General features: G+C 44.7%; 1 protein-coding gene across 1 annotated transcript in view; it reads right to left on the reverse strand.

Annotated features, from left to right (window-relative positions):
* The window catches only part of gldc (glycine dehydrogenase (decarboxylating)), a 213,882-nt gene extending 205,819 nt beyond the window's left edge, over positions 1-8,063 (reverse strand). Inside the window, exons 1-2 of the mRNA XM_068030712.1 lie at positions 7,538-8,063; positions 7,007-7,085 (exon numbers count right to left, since the gene is read on the reverse strand). Coding sequence (XP_067886813.1) covers positions 7,007-7,085; positions 7,538-7,831 — 373 coding nt within the window. The 5' untranslated portion in view covers positions 7,832-8,063. The remainder of the gene's footprint in view (positions 1-7,006; positions 7,086-7,537) is intronic.
* Between the last annotated feature and the right edge of the window lie 3,146 nt (positions 8,064-11,209).

The following is an 11,209-nucleotide window of genomic DNA, read 5'->3' on the forward strand; positions in this document are numbered from 1 at the left end:
TGGTCGGGACCGGGAGGCAAGCGGAGCAGTAGCCTCCAGTAGCTGGCTGTTACTTCGGTACAGGGGAAGAAGCTGATTAGTGAGGAACTGGTACGTTATTCTACTTATTCTAATTGTAATTAATAGTTTTTACAGTTACGTTATGGCAGGTCAGCTCAGCCAAGTGGAATGTACATCCTTCGGTATGGGGGAAGACATGGACGCACCATGTGTCCTAGACGAACACAGCTCTGGAAGTGTCACCGGCTGCAGAAGCTTCAACTCAGGGTTTCAGAATTCAAGCGGCAGCTGGAGTCACTATTGTGCATCCGCAAGGCAGAGGACTATGTGGATAGCATTTTTAGGGAGGTGGTCACACCACAGGTTAGGAGCATGCAGGTAGACAGGGAATGAGTGACCACCAGGCTGTCTAACAAACAGGCAGGTAATGCAGGAGGCCCGAGTCTATCTTGCTTGCTAATCGGTTTTCCATTTTGGATACTGGTGAGGGCAATGGTTCCTCAGGGGAGTGCAGCCAGAGGAAAGTCTGTGGTACTTTCCTGCTGCACAGGAGGGTAGGAATAAGAGTGGAAGAGCAATAGCAATAGGGGATTCGACAGTCAGGGAATCAGACAGGTATTTCTGTGGCAGTAAATGTGAATCCAGGATGGGTGTTGCCTCCCAGGTGCCAGGGGTCAACGATGTCACAGAGCAGCTGCAGGGCATCATTCGGGGGGGGGGGGGGGGGGGGGGAGATGGAGGGGTGGTGGTGGCGCGGGTGGTGGTGAACAGACAGAGTTCGTGGTCCACAATGGTACCAATGTAATAGGTAGGAAGAGGGATGAGGTCCTGAAAGCAGATTTTAAGGAGTTACAAAGGAAATTAAAAAGCAGGACCTCAACAGCAGTAATCTCAGGATTATTCCCAGTGCCATGTGCTACTGATCATAGGAATTAGGAGGATTGTCAAATGAATGTGACTGGAGAATTGGTGTAGGAGGGAGGGCATCAGATTTCTGATGCCTTGGGACTGGTTCTGGGGCAGGTTGGACCTGTACAAGATGGACGGGCTACACCTTTCCTCACAGGGAGATTTGCTAGTGCTGTTGGGGAGGGTTTAAACTAGCTTTTCAGGGGGATGGGAACCTGAGGGGTAGCTCAAATTGGAAGGAAGTAAAGCTAGTAACCGGAAGTAGAAAAGTAGCAAGCAGAATTAGAAGGCAGGCGAAACAAAGGCGAACATCAACTGGGCTTAGAATGTAGAATAATGTCAAAAGGACAAGGTTAAGGGAACCCTCTGAATGCATGCAGCATTCGCAACAAGGTAGATGATTTAAAGGCACATACACAGGTAAATGGGTATGATCTAGCTGCCATTACAGAAACGTGGTTACAGGGTGACCAAGACTGGAAACTGAATATTCAAGGATATTCAACATTTAGGAAGGACAGGAAAAAAAGGAAAAGGAGGTGGTGTTGCACTGATAAGGGATGGGATCAGTACATTAGTAAGGGAGGATCTCAGATCAGAAGAACAAAATGTGGAATCTGTTTGGGTGGAGCTAAGAAACAGCAAGGGGCAGTAAACATTGGTAGAAGTTGTTTATAGGCCACCAAACAGTAGTGCTAGTGTGGGGGATGGTATTAATCAGGAGATTAGAGAAGCATGTAGCATGGGTAAAACAGTAATCGTGGGCGACTTCAATCTGCATTTAGACTGGGTAAACCTAATGAGCATTATCACTGTGGAGGATGAGTTTCTGGAGTGTGTCAGGGATGGTTTTCTAGAGCAGTATGTTGAGGAACCAACTAGAGAACAGGCTAGTTTAGATCTATTATGATGAAATGAGAAAAGGCTAATTAATAATCTTGTTGTCAAAGAACATTTAGGGATGAGTGATAGAATTTCACATGATGTTTGAAAGTGAGGTAGTTCAATCTGAAGCCAGGGTGTTAAATTTGAACAAAGGAAATTATGAAGGTATGAGGGGCAAATTGGCTGAGGTGGATTGGGAAAATACATTAAAAGGTATGAACAGTACATAGGCAATGGATAGTCTTTAAAGAAATATTACATAGTTTACAGAAACTATACATTCCATCGAGGCACAAAAACCCAAAAAGAAAAGTCAGTCAACCGTGGCTAACAAATGAAGTTAAGGATTATATGAGATTAAAAGGCCTATAAAGTTGCCAGAAATATTTGTAAACCTGAGGATTGGGAGGATTTTAGAATACAGCCAAGGAGAACAAAGAAACTGATAATAAAAGGGAGAATAGAATATGAAGGTAAACTATCAAAAAACATTAAAATGGACTATAAAAGCTTCTATAGGTACATAAAAAGGAAACTTTTGACTCATGGGTCCATTACAGGCAGAGCCAGGTGAATTTATAATGGGGAATATAGAAACAGCAGAGAAGCTAAATGATTACTTTGTGTCTGTCTTCACTGAGGAAGATAGAAGAAAACTCCCAGAATTAGAGATCAAAGGGACTAGGAAGAATGAGGAATTAAAGAAAATTATTATTAGTAAGAAGGTTGTATTGGATAAATTAATGTGGCTGAAGGTTGCTAAGTCCCCAGGATCTGATATTCTACATTCCAGAGTGTTTGACAAACCTGTTGGAGTTTCTTTGAGAATGTTACTAACAGAATTGATAAAGAGGAGTTGATGGACGTAGTATATTTGGATTTTCAGAAGGCTTTTGATAAAGTCTCCTCGAGGTTGGTTAGCAAAATTAAAGCACATGGGATTGGAGGTAATATAGTGGCATGGACTAAGGATTGGTTAACAGGCAGAAAACAGAGTAGGAATAAACGGGTCATTCTCGCATTGGCAGGCTGTGATTAGTGGGGTACCACAGGGATCAGTACTTGAGGTCCCAGCTGTTCACAATATATCAATGATTTGGATGTGGGGACCAAATGTAACATTTCCAAGTTCACAGATAATACAAAACTAGGTGGGAATGTGTGTTGTGAGAAAGATGCAAAGCAGCTTCAAGAGGATTTGAACAGACATAGTGAGTGGGCAAGAACACGGCAGATAGAATATAATGTGGAAAAATGTGAGGTTCTCCACTTTAGTAGGAGGAACAGATGTGCAGAGTATTTCTTAAATGGTAAGAGATTAGAAAGTGTAGATCTACAAAGGGACCTGGGTGTCCTTGTCAATAAGTCACTGAAAGCTAACATGCAGGTCCAGCAAGCAATTAGGAAGGCTAATGGTATGTTAGCCTTTATCGCAAGCGGATTTGAGTACAGGAGTAGTGAAGTCTTACTTCAATTGTATAGAACCTTGGTTAGACCGCACCTGGAGTACTGTGTGCGGTTTGGTATCATAAAACGGTTGCAGCACAGAAGGAGGCCATTCGGCCCATTGAGCCTGTGCCAGCAAGGGAAACTCAGCTAGTCCCACCACCACCCCTCCCACCCTTTCCCTAAAGCCCTACAACTTTTTTCTCAAAGTAATTATTCAATTCTCTTTTGAAAACCATGATGAAATCTGCCTCCACCATATCCTCGGGCAGTGCATTCCAGATCCCAACCACTAGCTGTTTAAATTATTTTTTTACGTCAAATCTGTATCCTCTAGTTCTCAACCCTTCCACCGGTTTCTCTCTAGCTACTCTGTCCAGACCCCTCATGATTTTGAACACCTATCAAATCCCCTCTCAACCTTCGTTCAAGGACAACAACCCTGGCTAAGGAACATAGGAGCAGTAGTAGGCCATTCAGCCCATCAGGCCTGCCCCGCCATTCAATGTGATCATGGCTGATCATCCACTTCAATGCCTTTTTCCCCCCACACTATCCCCATATCCCCTTATGTCATTGAGAGATTTCTAAATACCAATCTCTGCTTTAAACATACTCAATGACTGAGCTTCCACAGCCCTCTGGGGTAGAGAATTCCAAAGATTCACAACCCTCTGAGTAAAGACATTTTTCCTCATCTGTACGAAGTGGCTTCCCCCTTATTTTGAAATTGTGCCCCCCGGTTCTAGACTCCCCAACCAGGGAAATATTTTCTTGCATCTACCCTGTCTATCCCTTTAAGTATTTTGTAGGTTTCAATGAGATCACGTCTCATTCTTCAAAACTGTAGAGAATACAGGCCCGGTTTCCCCAATCTCTCTTCATAGGACCATCCCGACATCCCAGTAACAAGTCTGGTGAATCTTCGTTGCACTCCCTCTATGGCAATAATATCCTTCCTAAGGTAAGGGGACTAAAACTGCACACAGTACTCCAGGTGCAGTCTAACCAAGGTTCTATACAATTGAAGCAAGACTTCACTACTCCTGTACTCAAATCCGCATGCAATAAAGGCCAACATACCATTAGCCTTCCTAAATGCTTGATGCACCTGTATGTTAGCTTTCAGTGACTTATTGACAAGGACACCCAGGTCCCTTTGTACATCTACACTTTCTAATCTCTGCACATCTGTTCCTCCTACCAAAATGGATAACCTCACATTTTTCCACATTATATTCCATCTGCCACGTTCTTGCCGCTCACTTAGTCTGTCCAAATCCCCTTCAAATTTCCAATCTATCCACATAACAGAAGTCCCTCATCAGCTAAAGAGAGTAGAATTGTATTTCAAGGCATTATGCACACTGGAATGCAGAATAAGCAATGCAACTAATTAAATATCACTTTTTCAATCAGCAGTTAAAAACAGATGAAAAATGCCAGGTAAAGATCAACTGGTCAATCATGCAGATCTTATACCGTCAGAGAACTTCTACTAATCGTCACCATCACACCCCAACCTTCTGAGAGAGACAAAAACCAGAGAAAGAGCCGAAGGCCAATATAGGAGAAAAAGAACTCTGCAAAATTTCATTCCGACCCTTCAGGACAATCATGTTGCAGAATACTTGTGACTGGGAGATTGTCACTACCTCAGGGTGTCCCAAAGCACTCTTGCAGCCAATTAAGTACTTTTTGAAATGTAGTTATTGTTATGTCAGAAACACAGGAGCCAATTTACACACAGCAAGCTCCCATAAACAGCAGTGTGATCATAACCCGATGATCTGTTTCCAGTGATTGTCGGTGAAGGATAAATATCAGCCAGGATACGAAATAGTGCCAGGGAATCTTTTACATCCACCTGAGAGGGCAGATCAGACCTTAACATCTCACCTGAAAGTCAGCGCCTCTGACTTTAGGCCCCTTAGGAAGGATATACTTGCCATAGAGGGAGTGCAACGAAGGTTCACCAGACTTGTTCCTGGGATGGCGGGACTGTTCTTTGAAGAGAGATTGGGGAAACTGGGCCTGTATTCTCTAGCGTTGTGAAGAATGAGAGGTGATCTCATTGAAACCTACAAAATACTTCAAGGGATAGACAGGGTAGATGCAGGAAAATATTTCCCTGGTTGAGGAGTCTAGAACCAGGGGACACAATTTCAAAATAAGGGGGAAGCCACTTCGGACTGAGATGAGGAGAAATTTCTTTACTCAGAGGGTTGTGAATCTTTGGAATTCTCTACCCCAGAGGACTGTGGAAACTCAGTCATTGAGTATGTTTAAAGCAGATATTGACAGATTTCTAAACACCAATGACATAAGGGGATATGGGGATAGTGTGGGGGAAAAAAGGACTTGAAGTGAATGATCAGTCATCATTGTATTGAATGGCGGGGCAGGCTCGATGGGCTAATGGCCTACTCCCGCTCCTATGTTTACACCTCCTCTAAACCCATCTTTAGTTTCTTAACTTGTCCCATTACCTCTCTTTTTGCCTTGCACTATCATCCCTTCTGACATTTAATCTCTCCTGCCTTCCACCCTATCACAGACATTTCCTTCCCCTTTCCCTGCCCTCTATACTTGCTTCATACCAGTTACATCTCTAACTTGTTTCCAGTTCTGACTAAAGATCATTATCCTGAAACATTAATTCTGCTTCTCTCTCTCCACAGATGCTGAGTAACTGATAGGCATATTTGTTTTTATTTCAAATTTCCAACATCTGCAGTAAGTTGCTTCTGACAACTAATGGGTCTGTTATGTCACCCCTCGACTATCCTGTACAATTCTGAAAAAATTCAGATTGAAAAAACTTTCCTTTCTCTTCAATACTTATCGGGGGGGGGGGGGAGGGGGGAGGAGGGAGTGTAATTTCTGAATTACTCGTTGAAACATTCCTACTTGCTTAGGAGTTACGGTGAACGAATACATCAAAAAAGGCATTTAAAATCAGTACGGAGGCAGTTCATAAGAAAACTCAAAGTTCCTGCTGAATAAGAAGGGGGATATTGTAGTCTGGCCCGACTAGGGGATCAGCTGCTTCTTTTCTGCTATTAGATTATCAAGGCTCCACAACTTTCTAAAGATTTGTTTTCCCTTCAATAAGCGATCACGCATGATAAGACTGCAGCCACATCTACGACTCTGGTTTTAAATGGTCAGACATTGTGCAAGCTCCCTCGCTGCAAGAACAAAAAGAGACAGACACACACACACACAGAGTGAGTCCAGTGCTGACTGTGGTACTTGTGTGATGGGAGGAACTGTCCGCTACAATCTGACTGAGGGGAAGGAGGGAGGGATGGGGCGGGGGGGGGGGGGGGGTGGGGGTGGGGAAGGTTGGGGGAGATTGGCAAGTGTGCAAGAGGGGAGCCTTGTATTTTACACCGTCATGTCCTGGGCTCCATGCCCGCCCTGAGTTGATGAAATCTCATGCGAGCCAGGCTGATCTGGACACAGGGGCGCTGGAGCTGGAGGAAATGAACTTTACACGGCACTTAAGCGGCTTATCATCGCCATCCCCTCCCCCCTATCCCCTCAAATGATTTGTAGAGGGAAAAGCACCAGACTTCACCTATACCTAATAAGGTTATGGGACCGACTTGCGCGTTGACATTGATGTTGCAATTTATGATCAAAAGAGCAATCTCCGGGCGAGAGAACATTCTAAAACTCGCTGTTTAACCTTCCATTCAGTACAAACAAAAAAGAGGGGAAAATAAAAAAAAAATTTTTTTTTAAAAGACATTTTACTCACAGACGGGATCGTCCATTCTCAGGGGTCTGGTGAGGCGGATGCTCACAGGAACAGTGTTGTCTATAAGTTCGTCAATACACTGCCAGAGCATGTAAAAAAAAAAATAGTAAGCAAATATAAAAATAAAACATTCAAGGGACAGATTGTTAAATGTAAAGAGCTCCCCCCCTCCCTCCAAAAAACCCCCACTCCAGATCCATACAAATTAACTGTAAAAGGAGGGGGGGAATAATATGCCGATTTGGAGATGTTGCGTGTGGGAAAGGTGTGATTTTTATAATATAACAAACCAGTTGCAGTCCAGTATTGTCACACGTGCTTCATATAACGGGTAAGGGGGGGGGGGGGTGTACATTGAAAAATGTAATATTTGAAATGCCTCCAATATAATGGTAAATGAGTGAAAGTTGCAAAAATGCGTTCGATTGACTACTTCATCGTCGGGAGCCTTCGCCCACTTCAAACTATGTCCAACACTGGGCACCAACTGAGTAAAATGAAGACACAAAAGATAAAAGCGTGTGCTGTTACCGCCAGTCCCAGAGTATCCAGCATTTCTCTCTTTTCTTTGTCTCCGGGTCCGATATGTCTCTCTGAGAAGTCATCGTGCCTTGGGAAGCTCTTGTCTATTAACCTCGCATGGCTTGTAGTGGTTGTGCCCAGGGCTCGCACGCTGCCGCTCAATCCGTTTTGTTTTCTCTGAGAGTTCCTGCTGGAAATCAGCAGGCTGCCTGCGTAAAGCCGGCTTCCGCCAAGTTTCTGGCAGGTGGATTGCAAAGCAAGAGAGTTCAGCAGCAAGCCCCAGGATTTCACACAGCTCTGCATTCTCAGCACCAGTTTCAGCAATCCGCCTGCGCTCACTTTGATTCAAAATTCACTTCGGGATGATGAACTAAACCGCGAAGGGAGCGACCCGGCTTTTATATACCGACATCCAATCAAGTGACTACATATCCATGACGTGTGGACAAGCCTCCCAAACATCAGCTTATAATAATTTGCTTTCTTTTGGAAAACAGTTCTTTTGCTCTCGGGTGTCGTTCGGCTTTCTGCCATCGATGCAATACCAGGGGTTCACATGCATGCTTGCCCCGTGCTCTGCAAAAAAAAAATCCACGTTAACAAGATGCACGGAGCGGAATGTGAAAATGTTATTTTATTCAGTCACGCGAAGAGCGGCAGGAGTTTGTAACTAACGCTGCCATCTGGTGGGAACATATCAGCTCTTCAAATGAGGAGATGTATTTCAGTTCCAGTGCAGTAGGTTGGGATGGAAAGAAAGGTGGACACATTCGATGGTCAACTGCTGCATATCTCACTTACTTACCCCACAACTGAGAATACCGAAAGAGTCTGTAGCGTCTCAGAACTCCAGCTCAGAATTCTTAAGCATTCAGCCAAATAAGAGCTCGAACACTATGTTGTGAGGTGGGTTTATGGCAGAAAAGGGAAATGGTTGTAGGGTGCGAGCAAGGGTTGGACAGACGTGTCAGGGTACCCTGGAGAGAGAGTCAGCCTCATGGCAGAAACACCTCTTTACTAAAACCCTGATCTTGGTCAAGTGATGAACAAGGCTAAAACATTGCACTGGACATGGAGGCCTAGAACGTTAAGTTGGCTTCCCTGTGTCAGTCTTTACATCACACTGAAAGCAGATACTGCTTGTATATTTGATGAGGAAACTCTGAGTTTTGGGACAATAGAAGTTGGAAGACATTACTTGGGGCTGGGTATGAGAACATGCTCTCAGATATCCAGGACCTGGGTCCCAGGAGAAAAGTAAACTGCTTCTATGAAACGCTAAACCTCCAGATAGTGGAACAGCCATTTAAAGAAATGTATCGTGTATTCCTTTTTGCAGCTGGGACAACAGTGTCCAGCGCTCACATATCTTATATTGAGTCAGGTGCTGTTTACTATGCAACTTGTGAGGACAATCTGGTACCTCTGTCCAACTAGGAAGAGCTCAGACTCATACCTATCAGTTTTGTGATGACAACTAGTCTCCTTGGAGAGAATTAACCTCTTTGGGCTAACGGTGGCTATAAGATGATATGGCTAGCAATGGGAGTTTGGGATTGGCTCAAACATCTAGGGGCAGGCAGATCCACACTCCAGACCATTGATGGTGATTGACCCCGTGTCAATGTTGCAACAGGGCTGGGAGCATCCAACATTGCTGAGAACATTGAGGATGACGGCATCTTCCTGCCTTATGCCCCTTCTCAGCTCCCAGACCCCCTCATCCTGCTATCTGGCTTCATGAGCAAGCTGCTGATGGTGTGATCATGGACCTCTTGTTTCCTACCCCACCCCACCAACTTCCCTCACAACAACCCTCACCTTCTGAGTTCCAGCTTTCAGGCACCCAAGAACTGCTGCCTGCCCAGCCACAGGAGCCCCAGGAGGAGGAAAGAGAGCAGCAGCACAGCACTGATGAAGAAGCCCCGTCACTTGATCTGACACTTGCAGCCACCAACTCAGATACCGGCACTGCACGTGGAGGCTAGTATAGAGTTGAGATCAGCACAGGGTGAATCATGTGAATGGTGGGCTGCACCTTTGCTGGGGTGAAGGAATGGTTTGTTTCCCAGCTCACAGGAGGGTAAGGTAGCAGGTGAGTACTGCTCCAGGGGATTCAGATGAGGACCTTGATAAGGCAGCATACAGGAGAGCACTGACTGGGCATGCACACCGAGATGCTGGATGCATTGGCTAGCTTGTCAGGCAGTCTCCTGCCACAAGCAAGGAGCATGGAGGAGTCTGGCTCCAACTTGACAGAGGATATGGAGCGGAGATTGCCCTCTCCACAGCCTCTGATCCATCTCCCTGTCGTGCTGCAGGTCCTGAGGCACTGGCACTGCTACCCCCATACCTGTTGCAGCTTTTATATGAACAGGTCACTTACTACTCAGCACCCCCACCCCTCCAGCCCCCATCAAGAGTATACAGCATAAGTCCTGGCAAATGCACAAAATACCACCACAAACACTCCAGAGTGCTTTCAGACACCTGCCGATAGGGGAAAGTTCCAAAAATTTAACTTGCCTGCAATCATGGTGCCTGGCCCAATGTGAAGCACACATTTTTAACTCTCTGAGGAAACTTTGTCAGGGAAAATTACAAAAACTATATAATAGCTAGTTTCCTGTGCCATTGTTCATGGCTATTTTAAATATGTAGTGCAGTTGTGATGTTTAGCATTTTATCATTTGAATGGTGCCCAATGACATAGGGTGGATCCAGAGAGAATGGCATGGCTGGATAAGGACCAAGGAACAGAGTACAGTAGGAGAAAGGAACCAAGGCAACACAGGAAGGGGGGTGGGGGGGGGGGTCGCTGGGGCGGGGGAAACAATGCACAGTTGGAGATGTGAGTCGGAGGTTGCAAGGGAACAGCACAGAAGGGGTGTAAGGGAGTGGAGAACAGCAGGCAGAGGACAAGGAAGGGAGGATTGTGGAGGAAAGAGAACAGGGAAAAAGGCAGTGAGCAGAGCACAACAGGCAAAAGAAGCTGGGAATACAGCAAGTGACAACAGGAAATATATCACAACATGGGGGATAGTAAGGTGGAGAATATTAAAATTAAATCACAGAACATCACAAAACAAGTGCTTGCCTATTTAGTAGCACTGGAACATAGCAAACAATGACGACAGGTGTTTTGAGAATTATTATTTTCTTGCTCTCATTTCCAATCAGAAAGCTTTGTCTGCAAGAAACAATTTTCATTTCGCCAATCATAAAATTAGGCTGTGATATGTATTTAAATCGCCGGTATTCATTTTGCAATTGACAATGAAACTGGCGGTTCACAAAGTGACACATAACCTCCTGCTTGCAAGCTCCATGCCTCCCCATTATGGAATCAGGAGAGAAAGAAGTAGCCTTAATTTATTTGGGACAGTCTGGGAGTTGTAGTCCACCAGCGTGACATCCTGGAGTAACCCCGCTGCTTTCTAGCCGCCTGCTATTTGGCTTCGTCTCCTTCAGCTAAAGACCTGGAGATGCAGCAAAAGGCAGGTCCCGATTTTTATGCAGGAACAGGACTCTGAAAAAAAATATTTCTGAAAACATTCAAACATACAAAAATCAACCACACATCAGTAAGTTCAGTGACATGATTGTGAATTATTCAATTTATCTTTCTCTTATGTTAAAAGTGTTGTTTTATAATCCTCTTGAAATGACAGCTGAAAAACC

Source organism: Heterodontus francisci, chromosome 4 (genome assembly GCF_036365525.1).
Source record: "Heterodontus francisci isolate sHetFra1 chromosome 4, sHetFra1.hap1, whole genome shotgun sequence".
Classification (NCBI taxonomy): Eukaryota; Metazoa; Chordata; class Chondrichthyes; order Heterodontiformes; family Heterodontidae; genus Heterodontus; species Heterodontus francisci.